The sequence below is a fragment of the Mandrillus leucophaeus genome, unplaced genomic scaffold, assembly GCF_000951045.1.
Source record: "Mandrillus leucophaeus isolate KB7577 unplaced genomic scaffold, Mleu.le_1.0 Scaffold940, whole genome shotgun sequence".
Lineage (NCBI taxonomy): Eukaryota > Metazoa > Chordata > Mammalia > Primates > Cercopithecidae > Mandrillus > Mandrillus leucophaeus.
In genome coordinates this window covers 385332-412177 of record NW_012110253.1, presented here as the reverse complement: position 1 = coordinate 412177, position 26846 = coordinate 385332, and the positions used below count along the sequence as shown (strand labels likewise).

The window sequence follows — 26846 nt, the reverse complement described above, 5'->3', positions numbered from 1 at the left end:
ATTAGACCACTTGAAATTGTCTCATATCTATATAGTCCATTCATTTTTTAAAAAATTATCCTTTATTTTTGTGTTTTATCTTGATAGTTTTCATTTTCATGTCACCATGTTTACCAATATTTACATCTGCAATGTTGCATTTGTCATTAATTCCATCCAATATATTGTTCCCCTCACACATGTTAGTTTTCATTTCTAGAAATTCCATTTTTGTCTTTCTTATAAATTCCATTTCTATACTTAATATTTGAACACATATAATAGTTACATAACTGTTTTTATGTCTTTATTTGCTAATTGTAATATCTGTGTCAGTTCTGGTTTCCAGTTGACATTTCCTTTCATTATAAATCATATTTTTGTACTATCTTGCCAGTTTATAATATTTTATTCAATTCCTGACATTGCAAACTTTACTATGTTGGATGTTAAATGTTTTTGGATTCCTATGGATATTCTTGAGCTTTCTTCTTGATACATGAGTAATTTATTTGGATACTGTTGAAGCTTGCTTTTAAGGTTTGTTACGCATGACTGGAAAGGTGTTTTAGCCTAATTATTTACTACTATTGAAGACAGGTCAGTGTGCTTTACCCAGTGTTCCATGAAACGTGAGATTTCTCCAGTTTGGCTGGTGGGAATGGGTGCTATGTCCAGTCTTAAGTCACCTCTAGGCAATGTCACCTTTACTCTGTTTAGGCAGTTTTTTTCCTCTGTCTTTGGGTGGTCTCCTCATGCATGGGCACTTAGCAGCACTCTGCTAAAGACATGGAGGGGCTTGCTGTTGACCTCTGGAGTTCCAGCTCTGTGAAGTTCTCTCTTCTCCAGCAGACTGTCCCACATACTCCGAGCTCTGTCTCTTCAACTCAGAGAACTGGTCCAGCTCTGCCTAGATTCTGCCTCCATATACTCTGTCCTGGAAACAATCTTGAAGGTAATAAGATAGGGAAATAACAGGGCTCACATCATTTTCTCCTGTCTCTCGGAAATCATTGTCCTACATTGCTTGATGCTCGTGTTTTGGTAACATTTATTTCATACATTTTGTCAATTTGTTTATTTTTCAGGTTGGGTGATAATTCTGTTTTCTGTTACTCCCTCATAGTTGGAAGTGTATGTCCCTAAGTGTATTCATTTTTCTTCTAAGTGATAACTTCATAAGCCTCAGAATTCCAAATAATGAATAAAATATTCCCATAGCAGCTTTTATGTCTGACCAATCACATAGACCCAAATATTCCTTTGTAAAATACTTCACATAAGAAAACCTAAAAACAAAAACAAAACAAAAAACCTGATGGCTTCAACCATAATTTTTGTTGTTGTTGTTGTTGAAGGAGCATTGCTTTGAGTAAATATTTCTCAGTTTGTCTTTTTAAAAATTACCTTTTAAAATTAATACTTTAATACTATTCTTGAGTAGCTGTGTTTATTAAAGCACTAGATATTAATTTTGATTTTTCGTTGCCAACTTAAAGCTGTTCTCAATAGACGCTAGAGATAAATACAGAAACTATTGGTTTTTACATTTTATTCTTTTTTAAAATGTAGGATACTTCTCTGCAAACTTAATTTTAGAAAAATATTTGAATATTTTTTAAAAGCACAATAAAGCAATGGAAATATTTTATAATAACACATAATTTTTGTGTGGAAAAAACATACTAACTTATAAACCTTCAAATCAATTGCTTAGACTATACCTGCAGGTAAAATGAGCTGTTTGGCCTGAATTGACTGCTTGGTTATTTCAAAATCCTTAAAAATTCAGTTAAATTGGTTGGATCATTACATAGTATGAAACTGGCAGATTGCTTAATCAAAAATGGTTGAATTGGCTGTATGTGGAGCTATAACATGAATCTGGGAATAGTAGTCTCATGTTTGGTGCTAAGGGCACTAGAAAGAACTAAGAAAACATTTGTGAATATTTTTTATCCCATAATTGTGTTGTTTTTCATCAAAGGACTTTGAAGTTATAATAGTAGAAAGTGTCTATGTCATTAGAGGAATGATGCTGGGTACTTGCAAATTGTCCATGGCATGTATTATAGACATAATAGGAAATGAGGGGAAATCACAACTAGACCTCTGAATTATCCCATTTACACAATAAGTAGAACACCTGTTATAACTAAATTAAACACACACCAGCAAGAAACTGGCCCAATCTTTACCCAAGGACCACTGAAAAGCTTAAACGGAAACCTCAAATGGCATTCAATAAATAGATTAGTATATTCATGCTAGATTTACAAAGTATACCTCATCACTTATTGTCACTGAAAAGTCAGTAAGCGTTACAGTTACCAGGAGACCTGCTTGAAACTTCTTACTAATAGTAAGAATGGAGGTTTTGGTTTAGGATGTTATTTGGGAGATTAAAAGATTTAGACAAGCTTAACTGGGAAGAATAGCATAGTTTCTTTGAAATCTTGTAGTTTAAAGCTGAGTTGACAGTTGCACATTCACTAGTTTAATTTCTTTCCTAACTCTGAATGGTTTTGCTAAGAAGGAAGAATGCAGGACGGACTGAACATTAGAAAAGAAATATCATGATATAAAATGAGGGCTGAGGTAAAGACGAGGGTAAATGACTATCCAAATGGGATATCTCATAGATCCAAATAACTTTAGAATTAGAAAATACTTCAACAGCCAGCTCATATATTCCCTAATTTTGCAGATATTCTAGGAAGTGAAGCGACTTCACATGAAGACAGGATAAAAGTCCACCCAAGCAGACTGATTATTAGTAGTTCTCCAAGACTTACCAGGTAGATCACCAAATGTGTGGACACTGATAGGTCCTCCTCCCTGAGGTTCAAAAGGGTTTCTAAAGGTGAGGGAGGCTGGCTGTGTCTGGCAGCAAGCAGTGATTCTTTCTGCCTCTACATAGTGTGGCTGGCACTCTTTCTCTCTCCCAAGGCACTTTGCTGGGAAAGCTCCACTCTTCCCACGACTGTAGATCTAATGTTTCAGAGAAACACAAAGTGACTGATGCTTCCAAAATAAATTCTTGATTTCTTAGACTGGGGAAGGGAACTTAGGGGCATGGTTAAGAGCACTGACTTAGGTGTGAATCACACTGATTGTTGTGTGAAATTGTATGAGCTATTTCACTTCTCCAAGGCTTACTTTCCTTGTGTGAATAAATATAATAATTGTTTCAGTTTCATAATACTGAGAAGGAATAATCACATGTAAGGTGCTTAACCCAGTATCTGTCAAAAATATTATCCGTTGTCACAATAAAATAGGATTATCCATCTCCTATGTTTCTTTTCCTGGAAGAGCATTGTTGCCTGGTAGACCCTTATTTTACTCTAGATTCATAATGGGGGAAAATGACATTTTTATAGATTACAAATTTATTGAAGTAGCCATGGAAAAAATTGTCACGCATCACGTGTGAAGCATTGTAAACACATCATAATGAAATCAATACCATATTATTACAAACTTCTCTTTCATATTTATCTGGGGTCACAGGCTTCTCAAAGGACTGTGGGCTTGAAAATATAGTGTCAATGGAGCTTCAAAGCCAGTCCAATGGTGATGGCAATGACCCATAAGATTCTGGAATTGGGGCTGGGCACGGTGGCTCATGCCTGTAATCCCAGCACTTTGAGAGGCCAAGGTGGGTGGGAGTTCCAGACCTGAGGTCAGGAGTTTGAGACCAGCCTAGCCAACATGGTGATACTCCATATCTACTAAAAATACAAAAATTAGGCAGGCTTAGTGGCTCACACCTGTAATCCCAGCTACTTGGGAGGCTGAGGTAGGAGAATTGCTTGAACCCAGGAGGCAGAGGTTGCAGTGAGCCAAGATTATGCCACTGCACTCCAGCCTGGGCTATAAGAGTGCAACTCCATTTCAAACAAACAAACAAACAAACAAACAAAAAACCTATGGAATAGGGTACAATGTCTCTCTGCACTTCTTTACCCTCTTTACATCCTCTTTTTCCTCAAACAAGCTGGATTCAAAGAAGGGCTGGGAGCCGTGTGGCTAGTTGGTAATAGCTCCTGAAAACTCAATGTAGCAGTGTAATAGGAGAGAATGAAATGGTGAAAGAGAAAAGTTTGAGAATCACTGAATTAATTCAGTCAAGTGTGTCTTTGCTTCCTGTACTAGAACTAGAGTCAATGTATGTTGGAATAGTAATCATTTATATAATTATGCTTCTCTTATTTATGTTTAAAGAACTTTGAGTGAATGAATTATTAAATTATTGAATGAAGGTGAGCATGATAGAAACAAATTTATTCTTCTCCTTAAGATTTGTTTGGACATGGTGCAAAATGAATGGCTCTCAGCCTTTCAGAAAGAGTGTTCCCTGCAGAGTGTGCCTCCCTTTTTCTGCTGTGCCACATGTGACAAGAAAACACAATTAAACTTTCAGTTGGGTTTTGCATTTTTCTGATCTTCTAACAACTGGGTGTCAGATATCTCAATGCATAACCACCCACTCACAACAAGATTATACATTAGACTCTTTGTTGTCTACTTTTATGAAGGATTTCTGAATGCTAAAAGGAATAAATTAACTGTGCCAAATCTGTAATAAAGTTGTTCTCTCTATCCGATTGTTAATATTTCCACAATTGTAGAGTAATCCTCATCAAGGACAAGAACATTTACATTATCCTAAAAGAAGGACACTGAAAGTTATATAAAATCCATTTGATTCTTGGAGCTATATATCCATATTTGCTCTAGACTAAATATCATAATAGTATCTAATAGCCAAGTGTAAAATAACTATTAGAATAAATCTTTCCAAATATAATGAGAATACAAACCAGGAATGCAAAATTAAATATAACCATTTTATTTAAATTTCTCAGATTTTAATAATCTGATACCTAGATTTTCTTCTAAGTGCTATTATAGTGTTAATTTCCCTGTGCCCACACTTGGTAGAAAAGTACTTGCTGGTTACTGCTTGTGAGCAGAGATGTTCATGTTTTTCAACATTAACTCCATCACTAATAAGAGTGACTGGCACACATACTCCAAAATACTTGTTTATTATTGAATCAAATAGTACATAAATCATAAACTGTGAATTATGGAGATTAATATTTTAAATAAAAATAATAGCTACAATGTTTGGAATAGTCTCAATGGGTAGGCTGCTTCATGTATATCTTTTCAAAGTCATAAATACACCATAATATGTTAGCATGATCACTTTGAAGATAAGCAAACTTTTAAAATATCTCTTTAAAATTTTCAATTTAAAAATGATTTGATTTAACATAATTTGTGCGGAAAGGCAGAGATTACATCACACGATCTGCTACTTGTGACCACTCTGCTATCATCCCCAGCACTCTTCCCCTCCCTCACTCGCATTGCTCCAATCATCCTGGCTTCCCTGTTGTTCTTCAAGACACCAAGCTTAATGTTGGCTTAGGGTATTCGTATTTACTGTTCCCTCTCCTGAGATACTCCTCCCTCTGTACCCGCAAGACTGGCTTCATCACTACTTCATCTATATCACTGTCTTCTCAAAGAGGCAGTCACTGACTACCCTGTGTCATATAGCTGCCCCACTCTCTTGCCTTGATATAGTTTTCTTCACTGTACTTGTTGCCATCATATTAAACATTTGCCCATTTGCTTACTCTAGATTTCTCTCCACTAGAATATAAGCTCCAAGAGAGCAGACTTTGTCATTTTCTTCACCACTGGATCCTCCCAGTGTATAATAGTACACATAGTATCATTCAATAAGTAGATAAGTATTTCTTAAATAAATGACTCAATTGGTTGCTCTTATTTACTTAAAAATATATTTTACATGTTTTATGAATAAATTCATTTGGACTTTCTTAGTTCATTAAAGACTAGAAACAAAACTCCAAAACAATGACCTATCTAATTCTGACTTTCTTGAGACGTATTTTGAGAATATTTTGCAAAAATGATCGCCAGTAGTCATTACTGCTGTGGAGTTGCCTAAGGAGAAAAGGGATGCCTCAATTTACTATGTTAACTCAACCCAGGAAATGTTGAGATATACAGAGCCCCACCATTCCAACATTCATCAGCCATGCAAATTAAGTTTTTCATAAAAATTTTAGTGAACTCAAGAGGTTATTGTGAAAAAAAATTCTACTGATTATATTTCTGTCACTATGTGCCAGGCATTGTATTTAGTACTTGACATGTATTAACATATTTAATTCTCACTTCAGAGCTCTCTGAGGCACTATTATCACGCTATTTGTTATGGACTGAATTACGTGCCCCTCAAAATTCATATGTTGAATGTCCAACACCGTACCTCAGAATGTGACTGTATTTGGAGATGCGGTCTCTAAAGAAATGAGTTAGGTAAAATGAACTCATATAGGTGATCTCTAATCCAGTATGACCAATGTGCTTATAAGAAGAGGAGATTAGGACTCAGACAACACACAGACTATGAGGCATTGTAGTAGTTAGAGTTCTCCAGAGAAACAGAACCAATAGGATTTTACATACAGATGTTGCCTAACTTACAATGGTTTGATGTAGGGTTTTTCAACTTTATGATGGTGTAAAAGCAATAGGTATTCATTAGAAACCATACTTCGTGTAGCCATGCACTATTCTGTTTTTCACTTTCAGTACAATATTCAATAATTTATATGAGCTATTTAATATTGTATTATATAACAGGCTTTGTGTTAGATGATTTTGCCCAACTGTGGGCTGAGGTAAGTGTTCTCAGCACATTTAAGGTAGGCTAGACTAAGATATCCTGTTCAGTGGGTTAGGTGTACTAAATACATTTTTGACACTGGATATTTCAACATATGATGGGCTTATCAGGATATAACCCCATTGTAAGTCAAGGAGATTTATTTTAAGGCTCTCAAGATTATGAAGGCGGCAAAAACAAACAAACAAACAAAAACAAAAACAAAAACAAAAAAAACTGCAGGGTGGGCCAGCAGGCTGGAGGCCTAGGAAAGAGGCAATGTTGCACATGAAGGTCCAAGGCAGTCTGCCGGCAGAATTTCTTCTTGCTCAGGGCAAGTCAGTCTTTTGTTCTATCCAGGCCTGCATCACCAAGAATATATTTTATTCAAAGGTCATGGATTTAAATGTAAATGCCATCCAAAAACATCCTCACAGAAACATTCTGAATAACATTTGACCAGCTATCTGGGCACCATAGCTCAGCCAAGTAGGCACATAAAATTAATCATCACAAGGGCACTCCATGTGAACTTGGTGCCCATACACATCTTTAACCATACAGTAATCCCCCCAGACTCACTGTTTTGATTTCTTTGGTTTCAGCTACTCGAAGTCAACCATGGTCCAAAAATATTAAATAAAAAGTCCAGAAATAATCAATTCATAAGTTTTAAATTGTACACTGTTCTGAGTGGTGTGTGCTGAAATCTCACACCATCCCACTCTGTCCCTGAGATGTGAGTCCTCCCTTTGTCCAGCATATCCACTGTCTATTCTTTCTGGCCGTTAGCCAGTTAGTAGCTAATGTGGTTGTCAAATTGACTGTCATGGTTTACAGTGTTTGTGTTCAAGTAGCCCTTATTTTACTTAACTGTGGTTCCAAGGTGCAAGAGTAGTGATACTGGCAATTTGGGTATGCCAAAGAGAAGTTATAAAGTACTTCCTTTAAGTTAAAAAGTGAAAGTTCTTGACTTAATAAGGAAAGAAAAAAAATCATATGCTGATGTTGTTAGGATCTACACTGAAAACAAATGTTCTATCTGTGAAATTGTGAAGAAGTAAAAAGAAATTCCTGCATATTATTTATAGGTTTGGGATTATCCTCAGTTTCAGGCATCCACTGGGGGTGCTGGAACATATCTGCCACAGATAAGGGGGCTACGTACTTTAATCTCCAATAAAGACAATAACGAGGTCATACTTCCATCTAGCATAATACAACTATCCTATGTACAACTGAAAATGCACTCTTTTCCTGGAAACGGATGTGAAGTCCTTACATGATGTTTTTTCTTCTTGATACCTTGTAATTTAAATATTATGATATGAAGTCAACAATACTTAATACTATGACATGAAGTCAATACATCTTATATCACATAATAACGGGAAAAGAAAGGGAAGAAAACAAAGATACTATATAGTATATATATTAATACATACATATGTATGTGCATGCATACACACAAACATACTGATAACAAAACAAGGAATACTTATGACAATTACAATACATATTTCTGCAACTGGTCACATGGTCGTAGCTGGGATCTGTAATTACCTTCTTTCACTGCCCATTCTGCCTTCTATCACCTCAGCTGGTCATAGTTCCTTCCCTGGTGGGGTGACCCAAACCTTCATTCCTGAAGGGTCTGGGCCATTAGCAGTTCTATCTGGATTGGGTTGTTTTATTTTTCCATTGATTTTAATCACAGGGTATGGTAATACTATGAGAAACCCTAAGGAATCTCTTGTATTAGACAGAGTCTTACTTAGTATCCGTCCAATTTCTCCTTAATATAATAGTTAGGATCAATCACTCCAGCTAACAAGTAATTCCCGTATTTGCCTATTGATTCAGAGGAATGAGTAGCCTAAAGTGGTTGGGTGGTAGTCTTAACTGCTGGTTCAATGGAATCATTGTCATCTGTCCTGGTGGAAGCATTCCCCCATTTGGAACTGAGACCCCTAGGCAAGCAGAGCATGAGATCATAGGAACGGAAAGCAAATATTTTACTAGTTGGTTACAAATGGTACTGCTACCATTTCTACCCCTTGATTCCTGGACATTTGAGTGTCTGCTGTGGAAGAAACAGCACAATATATTGCACATAAATTCAGAGTATCTACAGCCTGTTGCAGAATATTGACCCAGCCCTGCAAGGTACCACCCCTCAGATGTTGTTGTAACTGAGTCTTCAAAAGGCCATTCCACTATTCTATCAAGCCAGCTGCTTCAGGATGGTGGGGAACAGTTCACCATGTGTGGACACAGTGAAAAAGTGGCAATCCTTAAAAACAAAAACAAGGAGAGAGGACTCAGAAGAAACCAAACCTGCTGACACCTTGATCTTGGACTTCTAGCCTCCAGAATTATGGTCTATTGTTATGGTAGCCCTAGCAAACTGATGCACTGTTTTACTATTTAGATAGATAGATAGATAGATAGATAGATAGATAGATAGATAGATAGATAGATAGATAGATAGATAAAAACCCTGAGACTCAGAAAAATGGATAAACTTGCCCAAAGTAACACAGATAATAAATGATTAATTCTTAAACTCAGAGCCCTAATTCTTGACCGTTAGTTAAGAGAGCACCTGGTTGCCTTATCGGCATAACTAATGTCAAGTACTTCTGTGGTTTTGGTTATGCTCAGCACATTAGGTGGTCAACAATTAATAACTGGTGATAAATATGTTCACCAGTCTATTTAAGGATTGTCAAGCAAATTAGTATCTAGGAGGCATGAAGCTATAAAGAAAAACACTTGTTCTACATGTAAAGAGGAAGAGAATATGGGGCATTCATTTTTTGAGTGACAACATTTAGAGAACAATTTTGAGAAAATTTTTACTTTATGAAGAAAATTTTGAAAACTTCCAATGACTTAGCAGCCCAAGCTGGCCCATGTGCTGAGGCTGAGGTGTATCCACCAGTCAACAGTGCAAAAAACAAACACAAAATCTGCAGGTGCTTCTGAACCATTTCAGGAGCAAGGTGCTCACTTAGCTGGGGTCAGGGAAGCTTCACACATTTCTTCCCTCTGAGAAAAGAGTTCTTTTTAGAAGATTTGGCAAATGTTTCCTTGGAAAACGCTTCAGCTTAGTAATAGTTGGGGCTGTAATTTACCCAAAATGGACAGAGAACAGCTAAAGAAGAAGAGAAGGATCTTCATTCAGAATGTAAAATGTAAAAAACAATTGATACCAAGTGGGAAGGAGGGAAAATTTATATCTGAAAAAAGTAGTTAGGTATTATCCCTCCTTAAACAATTATATAACATATATTTATAATGCATAATACATAAAGTTATAAATACACTATATCTACACATATATATCTTTCCCAGATATTGAATATCTTTCATGTATTATTGACTGTTTCCCCTCCCATCTTGTATGGGTACAGGAATGCTTTAAAAATATAAAAAATAGTGACTTTTCTTTTTCTAAAACATACAATTTCCTATTTACTATCAGACTAGCAATACTCTCTCTCTCTCTCTCTCTCTCTCTCTCTATATATATATATATATATATATATATATAAGATACAGAGTTTAACTCTGTCACCCAGGCTGGAGTGCAGTGGCATAATCATAGCTCACTGCAGCATCAACCTCCTAAGCTCAAGCAATCCTCCTGCCTCAGCCTCCTGAGTAGCTGGGACTACTGGTGCATACCACCACACCCAGCTAATTTTTGCACTTTTTGGAGAGACAGGGTCTTGTTACGTTGCTCAGACTGATCTTCAACTGGTCTCAAATGATCCTCCCAGCTCGGCTTCACAAAGCACTGGGATCACAGGTGTAAGCCACCATACCCAACCTGACCCTTAATTTTAAAAGGTTTTTGTGGATGTGTACTTTGCACTGAACTTGTGCTGATGATGAATGACAGCCAAAGGGGCTTACACAGAAGCCTCCTATATAGAGCAAGGAAACTGTAAATAAAGCATTTCCCTTCCCAACTCTTTGCCATTTACTTGATGTAATTAAGAAAGATGGCATTAGATACTTGTATACTATCTGGAGTAAGGCAGCCAGACACTGTATATTAGGAGGAAAGTTATTCCAAGGAGTAAGGAGATTCACTTGAAACGATATTTGGCTAAGGAAGTGAGAGTACAAAGAGAGGGGATGAAAAGTTCTAATTCTGACTCTGTTTTCAAATAACTGGAACCAGGGCCCACGTATAATGTGTGGAGCACAATGCAAGATGAAAACATTAGGCCTTTTGTTTAAAAATTACAAGACTTCCAAGTCTGTGACAGCAGAGCATTAAGCCAAGTGTTAGGCCTTGGTAAGCCTAGGAACCTGCATAACGACACAGGTCACATGCTGTGTCCAAAGACCTGGGTTCACAGTTTTATCTGTGAATTCAGGAACTGATTTGCTAAGTTAGCTTGTCTCATCCACAATTTAGAATTCCACATCATGACAGTATAACACCTTATGTTTCTTATATGGAAAAGGTTATAACCTTCACTTGTTGTAACAGAATTTGATAATGTTTTTCTCTAAAAGCAAATTATACACCCAATATCTTCCAGTATTCGTAGCATCCTTGCCTTAAAGAAAAAAAAAAAAACCTCATAAATGAAATTTTTGATGATTTCTATCACATATTTTCAAAGAAACACAAACTAATCTTGCCTGTTAGAATTTGCATAAGTCCTTCTAGAAGGAAAAAGAAAATGCAGCTATTACGTATTTTGAATCCTAAAATTTAAAGTTTAAAAGCAGATATTATATAGTTCTTTGGTTGTAGTTAAGCCTTCATTAAAGGATACAAATTATGCCATCAAGCCACTTTTAGTTTTTTATGTTTTTCTAATATCATAATTAAATTAAAAGGTTTTCTCTCCAGAAAAGTATTGATTTTAGCACAATTCTCTCTCTCTTGAAATATTAGAATCTGAATTCCTTTAAAGGGGATGTGTTATATTATAACAGAAATATACAGGAGCATGAAATACCAAGAGAAAGAATGCTTATAAGAAATGAAGAAAATAAAGGGGAAAGAGGAATGAAGAAAGGAAGGGGAAAAGGTAAGTTACTGTGATGCTATTCTAAGGAATATTTATATTTTGTATTAAAGAATATTCAAAAGTAAAATTATGTGACTGCAATGATGATTCTGAAGAAATAAATAGTGGGGAAAGAATCTATAAGACCTACGAGAGGAGCTCCGGGCAATCATGAAGTTTGGGATCAGGCTTGCAGACATCTCCTAAGACTTAGTCTTCAGGTCGGCAATTCACTGCAGCAGTCTGACAGCAGTGAGAAATGGGATTTCTGTACTGTCCACCACAGGTTGTGTATTACAGATACTGCTGGTTATCCGCCCTATATCTAGACTTCCATTTTACCCTAGTAATGGAGCTTTAATTTTATTCTGTGGAAGCTGTGTGCAAAAATAAATATTAAATTATCCAATACCCCTTAAAGGTAGGTGTGCTATGTGACTGGCCATGGAATTTGTGGTGAAATCTGGCCACTGAATTATAAACAAAACTACTCACTATAGTTAGCATGTAATTCCTAATTCCTTAGTTCTGTAGGTCCATTTCCTGTAAGTTCTCTTTGGAGCAATTCACTTTATTTTTTTTTATGTATCCTGAAACTCTGTCCTTTTTAGCTTTCAAAATAAAATTCTGAATTTTTTCCTCTAATGTTTTAGCTACTCTTTTCAAATATCTATTACCACAAGTTTGGTTAAGATCTCAGTAATCTCTAATGGGGACTACAGCAATAAATTCTAAATTACCATCTCAGCCTTTGGTTCAAATATAGCTCTTCAGTTTGTTATGCACTGAACATTTTCATATTTTTCTCTAATGGCATAGAACTAGTACAGTTTGAGGCTGAGAATATGACACAGAGAATTAGAGAATAATTATTATTCCTGTGACTGTATTATTCCCAGAATGATCTAAGCAGGTAGACTTCAGGAACAGTGGTACACGTTACAAAAAATAAACGTAGCTATAAAGTGCCACAGGAGGATGGAGGGAAGAGTGATTCTTGGAGATAATAGGAAAATTCATCAAAGACTGGATGACATTAAGGTGGGTCTTAAATGAGTAGGAGTTTGAAAGGCAGGAAGGAAGAACTCATCAACAGAAGGAAAAACATGAGCACAATTATAGAAAGATGAAAGTGCAGCTGTGTTTGGAGAATGCTAAGTCAGTCTACGTGATTGGACTTTAGAGGAGGTGAAGAGAAAGTATGGAAGGTCTTTCAGACCAGTAGTTTTCAAACTAGCCTGGAGCTACAGAAGAAAATTTCCAGAAAGTACTCTGGTATGGGTAGTGTTTCTGGTTATCAGTTCCTAGATACTAAATTCCTAAATCTATTCTTTTCTAAAACTGTCTGCTTGAGAATATTCCTCCTTTCTAGAAGTCGTAACTAATTTTCTTTCTTTCCATTTTACAGTAGACGCTCTCTCAATTTAAAAAAGAGAGGCACAGCTCTTACACATCTGGAATTTTACTATGGCTAATTGCCTAAGAGTGCAAATCCACTAGTCGCTAAACAAAGAGAAAATTAAAATATTTCTCATATATATATGGGGTGTGTGTGTGTGTGTGCTGTGTAATTAAAAATGCTGCGTTCTGGTCAATGTTGCAATGTTCAGAATAATTTTGGGTGAGGCAGGGTTTATTTAATTTTCATTTAGTGACCTCAATCTCGTCTGTCTCAGAAGGATCATCAAAGAATGCTTTGCTCCAGTGACTGTGTCTCATAAGAGCAAAGCAATGAGTCTACTGAGAAATGCTGAAAGTTGTGATGCTTTATTTTATGCAAATGACAAGGTAGTAGCAAGGGTGATCTATCTATTCACCGATCTGTGCACCCATCCTCCCATCTATCACCTATCTATCCATGTAATGATCTTAAAATTCAGAAGGGAGATGATTCTCATGAAAATATGAATTTGTATGTTTATTTAAATTGAAATATAATGATTGACTTCACAATGAGGGCTGGCTTGATCATTTAGGTTATATGGCTGACATTTTTTATAAATTTCATGAGCTAAGTCTGTAACTCCAAAGTTTTGACAAAAAACTTACAATACGTAAGAATAAAGCACTTTATCAAAAACTGTTGTCATAGCAAAGGTTTATTAAAACTAGCAATATTTAAATTTCCCTAACCTTTTCTGTTTAACAAGGTGCCTCTAAAGTGAAAGAGTAAAAGATGAGTCATTGTCACTGAATACGTTTTGGTAAAATCTGTGCTATTTTCCAGAAACTGAAAAGAGAAGAAAGACTCTGTGTGACAGTCACTTAGACAGCAGCTAAGTCTGTAGCTTAGCTCTTCTTCCAAGAGAGACCCTGTTGTGAGAAGTGTAGTTAGCTGGCAGCCCCCAACTGCCACATCTTCAGATCCACTGCGATTTCCATGCAAACATCCTACTTTCCCCCAGACTGCTCTCAGTCAGTGACAGCCTGGCGGAGGTACCGGAGCTGGGGGTCGCTTCTGCCAAGCCAGGATCCATAACAGAAAAGTTTTGCTCCGGGAATCGCTTATGGCCTAAGATTTTTTAAGAACTGTGCTGCATACTGAGGCCCTTCGAACCCACTTTCTTCTCCTTCCACCTCTCCCCTCATAGATCCAGATCTGCACGGCAGTCTGAAGCCTTTTTCTGGCCCTCTCTTCTTTATCTCTTCCACATAGAGTTTCTATCAATCTTTGACATTTCTAATTTTGTCTTGGAGTCTGACTCCCAATCTGAGACACTCTAATACCAGGGCATCAAATTCTTTTCTGATTATTTACTTTCAACAAAATTAAGAGAGGATCTAAGCAAAAGATCCTTTGCTAAGTAATAATTTTAAAAACTGGTAATACATCCAGGAGTAGGTTAAATAGAGTAAAAGTAATCTCATTCCCCTAGTTTGGGATTAGCTTAGAAACTCAGGCCTAGGCCAACTGTGTGACAAAATAGTCACAGGGATTGGTTCAGGATAGGCATACATTTCAATTTGGAGAAATAAGACACAAGGAGAATGTTGGGTATTCTGGAAAAGAGTTTTCCTATTCTTAAAAAAACTAACCTGGAAAAGATAACTTCTCGCTTCCTTTCTATACCATGTACGTGGATACAAAATTAAAAGCCACCAGTCACTTTCATACTGTAAGGAAAGGAAGTCAAAAAGCAAAATGCTCACAGGCCAGGAAACTGCAGAGAAACAGGGATGGAGCAACCAGATTAAGCTGATCCTAAAGCCCACTCTACTGAGTGACTTCCTAGTTAAATGAGGATATATTTTTCTCTCCATTTAAACCTGCTAGAGTCAGTTCCCTATCACAGCCAAATACATCCTTCGTGCCTCCACTTACATTGGAACCTGCTCGGAATCCACCTTGCCCCAGCTCCCTCCCACGTGCAGTGGATCCTGTCCTTTATGTCTCAGCTGCTTTCCTGGAATGGGCATGCAGTCGTTTATCTGGACTTTGAGCCTCTGCCTCAGCCTCCGGCTTCTTATATTTCCTCTGTGGAATGGGACCAATTTGGACGTGAATACCAGCCTGAATCAAAGTCTACCTGATTGTTTATTGGATTTTCTGCTTCTTTGTTTACACAGCTACATTTCCATCTCTAGCCCCTACAACTACCCTGTCAGTTAATGCTTTTGTGTCTCCGTGGATCGTTAAGATTTCAGGGACTATGGGCATATAAAGACAGACATACAAAATAATTAACTGTTAAGGTTATTCTGCTAATTAATTTTCACTAATATATGCAAGTGTACAAACATATTTGCATATATATTTTTGCACACATGCACATGTATATGGACAGATATATATCTATATATAGAGAAAAATGCCTTTCTATATATTTATGTCTGAATATCACATTTGAAAGTTCTTACCATGATATATCCAGTGTATCACAGGAGAACTAATCTGAATAAAGAACTAATCTGAATAAAGAGCTGATGGAGGAGTCTCCTAGGCCCCTGCTGTCTCATGAGATGTTTTCATTTCTGAGACTTGGGGACAATCTGGGGATAGTCCTAGAAGATGAGTCAGTGGGGTGATTGGAGGCCTATGCCAGCAGTTATTAAGCAATTATTATCAAAGTATTTAAATGATTTGTTTTTCCTACTGACATATGTCTCTAGATAGCATTAAACAGTTTAATAACAAGTATGGCTGTATTAGTGCAAACTTCCCTGAATATGAGCACTGCTGATGACAATTTGAAGCCTGGTATCTTAGATTTCTATTAGTTCTACTGATGTTCTTGTTTATGCTTTAGGTTTCCTCTCCTAATTCTTCTGCTGTTCCTAGCTTCGTGTGTCCTCCGATATCCCCACTTTGGTCACTCACTATAAAGGGGGTAATAAAAAATAAAAACCATATTGATTGAGTCCCTTAGAAGTTCACACTATCCCCAACCAAGTTCTGGTAATCGCTCACAATTCAAAAAAAAAAAAAAAAAAAAGAGAAAGATTCCAGTAAGTTTAAACGACTCATCTTGGAACCTCTTCTTTCTCGCTCACTACAGCCCAGACACCCTGGTTTTCTTTCACTTCCTCCTATGCATTAAGCTTTTTCCCATCTCAGGGCCCTTGTTTGTGTTGTTTCACTCAGCCACAGTCTACTCCCCTTTGCCTGGTTTGTTCTTACTTTCTGGGTCTTAAGTTGTGCTTCGCTGTCTACTCAATTTAAAATAGATGCTCCATATTATTCCCTCTCTTACATCACAGCACTTCACACAATTTGTAATTATGCATTGTTACGGGTTGAATTGTGTCTCCTTTCCAAAACAAACATATGTCGAAGTCCTAACCCTCAATACCTCAGAGTGTGACCTTATTTCACTACGGGGTCTTTATAGGGGCAATCAAATTAAAATGATGTTGTTAAGGTGGGCCCTAATCCAGTAAGACATGTGTCCTTGTGCAAAAGGGAAATTGGGACACAGAGACACAGAGGGAAGACAATGTGGGGACACACAGGGAGAAGATGTCCATGCGATTGGAGTGATGCATCTACAAGCCGAGGAATGCCAAGGATTGCTGGCAAACACCAGAAGCTAGAAGAGGCAAGGAAGCATTCACCCCTAGAACCATCAGGGAGAGCACGGTCCTGTAGACATCTTGATTTGCCACTTCTAGCCTTGAGAACGGTGAGACAGGTGTCTATTGTTTTAAGACACCCAGTTCCTGATACTTTTATAAGGCATCCCTAAGAAATAATATATGCGTTAATTAAGATTTATTATTTATTGTATGATGTCTGTCTCATAAGACTTTTAGCTTTATGAGAGTAGGGTATGTTTACTTACCATAATTGTTTACAGCAAAACAGAGGATGGTGTCTGGCAGCTATTCCTAGTGGAATATTTGTGGAATTAGTGAATTACTGAGTAAGTGGATGCATGGATAATATTTTAATGCAAGGTCCTTCAAAAGAATTTAGAATCTCAGATTGTTCAAATAAACCATTTAAAAGTAACACTAATTTAATCTTAAAATCAGTAATCATAATGCTTCAAGTAGGAAAAGAAAATTTCTGATGTATAATTATCAAACACTTCTAACCAGCTCTGATTAGTTACTAAATTGCATGTTGTGGGATGATTCCCCTTAAAAAGGGAAAGCATTGTTCTTCTTATCTTACCAAAAGATTACCCTGTCATGTTTTAAGATAAAAAGCACAAACAATCTCTTCAATCTTCACGATTTACATTAAGAGAAATATAAACAGGAATTGCAGAAGTACACATTTTCTCTTTTGAACGTATGTAATTATAGCCTTAAAGAATTACACAAGCAAAAGTGATGGCAAACATATTTAAATAGCGTCCCACTTTAAGGGATCTCATTGCACAATTACCTTATGAACAGGCACATAAATACATTTTCAAACCTGGGCGAACTGTAATACACGAAGACCGGAGATAAGTAACAGCAGGCATGCCGTTGGCTTCCTGCTCCATTGATTTTTATTCCCATCTTTCCACTGATCACTATACACATTCACACACCACACATGCATACAAACACACCACATAACACATTTATACCATGTACATAAGCTTGAATATGTATCTATATGTATTTCTACTGACACATATGCGTGACATTCTGAACATATCTTACTATGACATGTCTTGGTAAATGTGACTATTGTTTGCTTTATCTCAGGATTCACTTATGAAGGGATTCGGAGTTTTGAAGATTTAGTAGGTAACAAGGGGAAGCTGAGGCAGAACTTTTATAATCCAAAGTAAGTGGTCAAAGTCAGCTGTTCATAATTTATTCTTATACTTCCCAGCAATGTAGATCTGGCAGATTAATTCCCCCTTTCCACAGATGGGAAATCGGGGCCTAGAATAGTTAACTCACAAGCTCAGAATTTTAATGCTAAAATGACTATTTTTTTTTTTACAGTATGTTCAGAATTTAATTCTAGTTCTAACAACTCATGTGTTTCAATGGAATCTTAATTCAGTATTTCCACATAAGAATATTTCTTACATATTGAACTCCTTATTCAATCAATTCTAATGTAAAGGTTGATTTTTTAATACCGATGAGTGCACTAACAACTCTAATTTCACAGTCTTGTGCTATTTTTTAGCTATCACAAGTATGATTGACTTCCTATGTAATTATATATGCTGGACTAATGATTTATTCACACTTGTAATCTCGAATAGATATTCTTTGAAGAGCTATTTTTACACGAGTCCTTGCTTGTTGAAAAATTTTAGGCATTAGAAGTGTTAATTATATATAGAACTAATATAATTCTAGATAGATTAAAAAAGTATGTTCATTTAAAATTACCGTGTGGACATGTATTACTCTATCTTCCCCAGCACTCTTCTTTCTTCTGGATAAAGCAGCCCCTTCTTTTAGATGGTGAACACATAAGGTGGTTGAATGAAAACTGCCATCTCTCTTTGGTCATAACTTCTCTACCTACTGTAATTTGTGTAAAAGTAGGAACTGACCTTGGCTATGATAATAATAGCACATTGGCTCCTAGCCACAAAGACTGACCTGAGACCGGGGGGTGGGACTAAGAGCGGGCTTGGCTGTATGCTAAGCCACTTCTTCTCTCAAGAGTTTTAACTGAATTGAAGGTGGAAGGGAATAGCTCTCTCCTTCCTAGTAGCAAAGCTGGGCACTTGTGAGCCAGGAGCTACTAGCAGACATTAATCTAGCCCAGGACTTCTCAACCTCAGCAATGACATTTGAGGTTAAAAAATTCTTTGTAGTTGGAAGCTCTACTGTGCCGTCTTACCTCTATCCACTCGATACCAGTATCACCCTCCTCCCCAAGTGTGACAACAAAAAATAGCTCTAGGCTCTGCTAATTGTCACTTGGGGACACACTGCCCCAGCTGAGAACCACAGAACTAGCTTCATGTTAAGGCAGCAATAGGAGAAAGTGAGGCCAACCATTCAAGAGAAGTAGGGAATAGACAGAAAGAAAAATATGTCTGTTCAGGACCAGTCATGCCCAAATATATCCTTTTCTTTTTGATTATGTAAACTGTTCAATTCCTTTTATTTTTTTTTAAAGTAGTTTGATTTGTTCTTTTGTCAAGTGCAATAATAAGAATCCTGAAACAAAGCATGGTCTCTCAACAAATAGTGCAGGGACAACTGGACACCTACATGCAAAAGAATAAAAGTGGGCCTTTTCTTCGCACCATACACAAAATTTAAATCAAAATGCACTAAAGCACTAAAACTCTCAGAAGAAAACAGGAATTAATCTTCCTAACCCCATACTTAGCAATGAATATGATACCAAAAGCATGAGCAACCCAAGAAAAAATAGATACTTTAGACTTCATCAAAATGAAAAACTTCTGCGCTTTAAATGGCATAATCAAGAAAGTGAAAATCATAATTCGAGAGATTTGTATATTAAATACATAAAGAACTCTTACAACTCAATAATAAAAGCACACAAAACCCGAATTTAAAAGTGGGAAAAATATGTGAATAGACATTTGTCCAAAAATACGTATATAAATGGCCATTAAGCACATGAAAATACGCATCAGGGAAATACAAATCAAAAACAATGAGATGTCACTTCATACCCACTAGGGCAGTTATAATAAAAAAATCAGAGAGTAACAAGTATTGGTGAGTATGTGGAGAAATTAGCACCCTTATCTACTGCTGGAGGGAATGTAAGATGGTGCAGCCACTTTGGAAAACAATCTGGCAGCTCCTCAAATGGCTAAACAGAGCTATAATATAACCCAGCAATCCCACTTTCAGGTACAGGCCAAAGATAAATGAAAATATATGTCCACCCAAAATCCTGTATATCAATATTCATAGCAGCATTATTCATAATAGCCAAAGTTGGAAACAACCTAAATGTCCATAAGTGAAAGGATAAACATAATAGATGAACAAAATGTGGTATAACCACACAATGGAGTATTTTTAGCCATAAAAATAACGAAGTATTGACAAATACTACATTGATGAATCTAAGTGAAGGAAGCCAGTCACAAAAGATCACATATGATAATACTAATATGAAATATCCAGAATAGGCAAATCTATAGAGACAGAAAGAAGATTCCGTAGGCCCCGGGAGATGGGGGTTGAGGGCTAAGACAGTGACAGTTAAAAGGGATGAGGAGTCTTAAAAGGGATGGGGATTCTTTTTGAAGTGATGAAAAAGTAAAAGCAAAGTAAATAATTATAAACAAGAAAATTGCTGCATAAATTGCTGTAGATTCATTTCATGATATACTGCGCTGTCATGTAAACAGTAGAGCTATTTTTTACTTTAAAGGTTTTCCAGAAGATATTGTTAAGTGAGGAAAGAGGCAAAATAGCATGTATAGTATGATGTCATTTTTAGATCAAAGATAAAAGCTATGTGTGTATAAGTATGTACAGTATATTATGAGAATGGAAAAGTGTAAGGAAGGGTACATGTTAAGGAAGTTAACATGGGTTACCTGTGCAGCTATGCATGGTATGTATTTGGGAGAGCAGTCATGTGGATGGAAAAGGAGAGGGATGAGGAAAGGCTTACAGTGCACTAAAGCGGAGGGGAGGGGAAAGGTATTGCACTTTAAAACAAAGCACATTTCATATGATCCCATTGAATCACTTAATGATCTGATTAACTATCATTTCTCTGCCAGGTTTTCTAAGTTTACTGTATCATTTAACAACCTGTGGGTTAGAGTCTATTATCTCCATTACCTTCAGATGGGGAAACTGAAGTTCAGAAGGCTTAAAGAGCTTGCAAAACAATACTGCTGGGGCAATTTTGATAAACAGGAAGGACTCCCACCTAAAATTTGTTTTGGATGTCAAGACTCATGATGCCACAAACACACCAAGAGGATATGAAAAGGTTTATCACTTACATCATGAGGCTTTCGGGGGAGAGCAAGGCTGGCCTCTCGGACTGATTCAAAAATGGTTTGAGGCAATTGGAAAAGGAGACCAGCTAAGGTTTTTATGGTAGTTAGCAGGTAGATTCCCATCTGTAGGGAGAGGCTTGCATGTGTTTGAACTTTATTCCAGTCAGTGCCAAAGGAGGGAGCACTTGGGCTTTCAAAGCAGCTTGTCCAGGAGATGTGGGGCAGAAGAGGAAGAGAGAGGGGTGGGACCTACAAGCTATCAGCAGCCAAATGTCAAAAAATGGAGCAAGACTTTTTATTACAGATGGTTTAAAAATTTTATTTGCCAATATTTAAGAAAAATGTTTAGTTTTATATTTATAGCTGTGTGTGTATAAGTGAATCTCTTGTTTTAGTTAAAACAATGTAAATGTCTAGTTTTGTGACACTTAATTGACAATACCCAAAATATAAAGTCATATGTGTAAGACAGCATGCATGACCAAATACCTCAAATTTCACAGTCCTGAGAAATATCTACTTCCAAAAATGAGCGAAAATTAAATAATCAACACATTTAGCTTTTTTATATGGTTATAAAATTAATAGAAAAAATCTGTATGATCAGTATTACTAGAATGTAAGCTCTGAAAGTATCTTTTTCATCACTACAGAACATAAGCACCTACATCTGTGCCTTGCATGGGATAGACAATGAATGAATGGGGAAATACACTTGATAAACACTGTACATCTTAACAAATAAAAGCTAGGTATGAGTTGAAAGAATATGCAAAACTTTTACAAAGCCCAAATATATCTACTAGTGGGAATATAATTATATAAGGATTTCTAACTAATAACTCAAATAATAATTTAAATCTTGGAAACTTTTTAATTGTGGAAAACAATTACTTATAAAAAATCAATTTTTGAACAGTTATCATCTATTTTAATAATGTCAAATAATTTTTGGTTGTTACTTTGAATTCCTAATATTAAACTGAATAGTATTCAGAGGAAATGATCATGAAATAAAATTGAATGCACAGTATACTTGTTAACACATGCTGCACTCAATTTAGAATGTTTAAGAGGCTTGAGTTACTAGGAGGCAAGGAATACACTGCAGCCAGCCACTTCATACTAAACTTTTTATTAAAACAGTCCTTACAACATATTTAAAATGGCATGTTCCACAGTCAAATATTTAAGAAAAAAAATCTATATGCAATTATTGGCACACAAATTTAAGAACATAATTAAAACCAAGCCAGATCTCTCTCTGTATTTCTATATCTATATACATATAGATATATATCCATACAGATAGATATATTTTCAAATTCATGTCAGTGACCTGGAATACCTGAGGTTTCAAGTTGTTGGTTTTCCAGATAGTACAAAACATTTTTCATCCACTTTATAAGGGACATGGCAGATCCAGAAAGAATAACTTTGGTTAATAAATGCTGTCTCCCAAAGATCAAACAGAAGTCCTCAATGGGATTAAGGTTTATCTTCAGAGGTTTCTTCCAAGTGGAGGTTGGTCTGTGATGTAAGGAATGATTCCCACGTAGCAAGGCACTGAATAATGGAAACACACCATGAGGCAATCAATAACGGTTTACTTTCAGCGTTAAAGGATTAATAAATTCTAACACATCTGTTCCTATTGCAATCTGTTCTATTCTTCTCTCCTATCATCTTGTCAGAATCCTTGTCATTTTCTACATATTTTAATTCTTAATGAGGGATGCTACTGTGAAGTAAGGGGAAAACATATTAAAGGTTAAAAAGATTAGCAAGGATTAGTTTGCTGAAATAGTCTACTATTACCCCATATCAAGAGAAAAGTAAGAGCTCCACGTTATAGAGAAAAAGATGGAGCCAGTTGGAGCTGAGGAGGAGTGATGATACAAACACACTTCAGTCTGATTTGAATCCCATTACACCAAGTGTGAATTTGAGAAAGTTGATTAACCTTTATTAGAGTTTCTTCAGCTACAAATTAGGTTAATGATAGTACTTACCACTAGCACAACTGTGAGAATTAAATTTATATAATCTGTATAAATCTCTACGCAGAATACATAACATAAAGTGAATGCTCAAAAAGTTAGCAACTGTTAAGATGGTCTGTCGAGAATGGGTGGAAAGACTTAAGTTATTAATGTGCCACAGGAAATGACACAGGATTGTAAGGGTCTGAAGGCGTTCAGAACACATAAACATAAATGTGGCCTATTTGATTTTGCCTGAGGATGACCTTCCTAACAGACCAGTCTCAAGTATCTGTATGAAGTTTATCTACAGCATAATTTTAACAGTCTGAACGCACTTAGGATTCTTCTAAATCATACCTACTCTAATGTATATTCAGCCTGAGCTATAATGAATTTGGAAAGAAATTATGTTTTGTTTTTTTTTTTCAAACGTGGATAGACGGCCATAGACATGTATGTTTCTACATAATACACTCCAAAGTTGGACTGATTAACACTGGTCCACCTGGCTCAACTACCTCCATGTCACTTCTTCTGCCTCTAATCCTTTCACAGCTTTAATGTGTCCATATCAGACAACCAGTGCTAATAACAGACTAGAGATTTTTCAAACACTGTAAAAACTCAAACATTTAAAGCTCTCAAATTATAAGTGTGTTGCATTTCAAAAAGTATGTATTCATATAATTATGTATGTGTATGTGTATGTGTGTGCGTATGCACAAACACATTTTTTTCAAACTGAAGATTTAGAATATGGGAAATACTATGTCAGTTCAGATTTTCATAAAGATTACATACTATGATTTAACTCTGAGATAGGCTCCAATAACTTAGGAAGTTAATAATAAGCTAAAAGATTTGTATAATTACAGGATAACAGTAAAACATTGAATGACCTAATTGTCAAATAAAAAAGACACTGGGTAAAATTTACCCAATAAATTACTGGGTTAAATAGTGGGTATTTATTTTGTAATATATTTTGAAGGCCAGACTTGGGGTAATGTAGGCCTCATTAAAGTAATCAAGTTTATCAAGACTTTAAGGGATACTTTTTCTTTAAATAGCTTTAGAAGGTACTGAAAGTCAAGTACAATCCAAGAAGCACAGTAACTGTAATGAATCGATTCTGGGATTTGCTTTTATCCTCCGGTAAGTTACTAACTTTACAATATTCTAGTTCCTCAGATATATAATAATAATAGCCTCTCTCATAGGGATGGAGAAATAACAAAATAAAATAGGAAGAGGAGGGGAGGGGAGGGAGGGGAGTAGAGGAATCAGGGTCAGGTAGTTACTACAGGAACCACCTAGTAAGAGTGGCCTCCTCTTAGACGGTACAGGAGAATAATTTAGATATCTTTAAGTACATCTAAATGCCTATACTAATGAAAAGGCATAAAAGATGAATACTTCACATTTAATATATTTTTCAAATTTTGGACTGTAAGTAATTTACAATTGTCCAAACTACACATGATTTGGGGGGCATGGAGGGTAGACATACAAAAATCTCTTCACTCAACAAATATTTTGGAGTTCTTACTATATGCCAGGCACTGTGACGGTACTAGCGCACAGCTTACAAACCAATAGAAATTAGGATTTAGCATGAAACTCAAGTAAGCAAATATAATCAACTATAGGATCTGTGATGTTACAGGACATGATAGGAGTAACAGTAATAGGATCTAAGATTGGAGTGTCCTAATGTTTCCTAGTGGAAGCAATCACTGAATGCAGACTAAAAGATGAGCAAAAGGTAGACCCCATAAATCTCGGCATGTTTGTGAAAGGTCAGTGTGAGGAAGTATAGCGTAGTGATCAAGAACTCAGGTTCAGGACTTCTGTTGCTGACCCAGAGGGTGTAACAGGGACTGGAAAGGCTCTTTTGCCTAAATCAATCAACCAGGTAGATACTATATATATAAAGCAATGGTTTTCAACACCCTGGAAATCAGGCAACAAAGGATAGTGGCCCCTAAGGAGAAAAACAAACAAACAAACAAACAAAACCAGAGTAAACTCCATGATTACCCCAGTGTTATGGACTGAAGCCCTAATTCTAGTACCTAAGAAAGTGACTGTATCTGGAGATAAGGCCTTTAAAGAAGTAATTAAGGTAAAATAAGGTCATATGGGTGAGCCCTAATCCAATATGACTGGTGTCCTTGTAAGAAGAGGAAATCTGGACACAGAGAGGAAACCAGAAATGTGAGCAAGGAGGAAGAATCATCTGAGGACACAGCAGGAAGGTGGGCATCTGTAAGCCAAGGAGAGGGACCTTAGAAGAAAGCAGCCTGCTGACACCTTCATCTTAGACTTCTAGCCTCTAGAATTGTGAGGAAACAAATTTCTGTTGTTTAAGCCACCTAGTCTTCGGAATTTTGTTATGGCATCTGTATTGGGCTGTTCTTGCATTGCTATAAATAAATACCCGAGACTGGGTAATTTATAAAGAAAAGAGGTTTAATTGCCTCACGGTTCTGCAGGCTGTATGGGAAGCTGGTGCCAGCATCTGCTCAGATTCTAGGGAGGCCTCAGGAAGTTCACAATCATGGCGGAAGGTGAGGTGGAAGTAGGCATGTCACATGGCGAATGCAGGAGTGGTGGGGGCAGTGCTACACACTTTTAAACAACCAGATCTCATGTGAACTCAGAGCAAGGGCTCACTTATCACCAAAGGGATGGCCCAAGCCATACATAAGGGATCCAACACTATGATCCAAATACCTTCCACCAGCCCCAACTCCAACACTACGGATGACATTTCAACATGAGATTTGGGCAGGGATGAATATCTAAACTATATTAGCATCCCTCTAATATACCAGCTTGTTGCCTTAACAGAATTTCCAGGCCATGGTGAAGGGAGACATTACCTGGCTGACTCACTGAGTTAAAAGGATAGAGCTAAGAGTTAGAGAAAATGCAGCTAGAGTTCAAAGACCAGAGTAACAGAGAAGAGAGTGGTGTATAGAGACAAAACTCTGGAGATGTGCGGAGGATGCACCACACCAAGCAGAGTACTGATTGGCACATGCACGTGAGAAGACTACGAGACACAGGGAAAAAAAGCCATCGGGAAGGATTAAACAGTATCCAGCATTCTCATAAGGCCTACAATAGTACAAGATCCCATCAAGCAGACTGCAAAATCACTTAATTCATTATCTGCAAAATTTATCACTGTCAGAACACACTATAAGAAATGTTTAAAAAAAAAAAAAAGCTTATCTGGTAGAAAAAAAAGAGACCAGATAGAAATATGGATCTATAAATAAGTGACATAGTAACTACATGAGTACATATGATATATACTTTATTATTTAAATGTATTAAAATATATGAATTAAAAAAAGGAAAATCTTACAGGGCTTGTAATACATGTAGAGGTAAAATGCATGACAAAAACAGCATAAAGGTCAGGTGGAAGGGAATGAAAAAACACATTTGTAGGTTCTTATATAGGCAATATAATACTACCTGAAGGTAGACTATGAAAAATTTAAGATACATACAGTAACCTAAAAATAACCACTAAAATAATAAAAGAGTTATACCTAATACAAAAGAGTTATATCTAATACACCACAAAGAGATGTAAAATGAAATCATGTAAAATTGTCTATCAATTCAAAAGAAGGCAAAAGAAGAAAATGGGAACAATGTACAGACAGGACAAATGAAAAACAGCAAGATAAAAGACTCAAATATACCAATAATCTACTCAAATGTCTATATGCTAAACATACCATTAAAAGATGCAGATTGC

General features: G+C 36.4%; 1 protein-coding gene across 3 annotated transcripts in view; it reads right to left on the bottom strand.

The window, feature by feature from the left end:
- Positions 1 to 22202: 22202 nt before the first annotated feature.
- Positions 22203 to 26846, bottom strand: part of SNX7 (sorting nexin 7) — a 117066-nt gene continuing 112422 nt past the window's right edge. For all 3 annotated transcript variants that reach the window (XM_011970311.1, XM_011970312.1, XM_011970314.1), the window contains one exon: positions 22203 to 22649. In XM_011970311.1, coding sequence (XP_011825701.1) covers positions 22572 to 22649 — 78 coding nt within the window. In that variant the 3' untranslated portion in view covers positions 22203 to 22571. The remainder of the gene's footprint in view (positions 22650 to 26846) is intronic.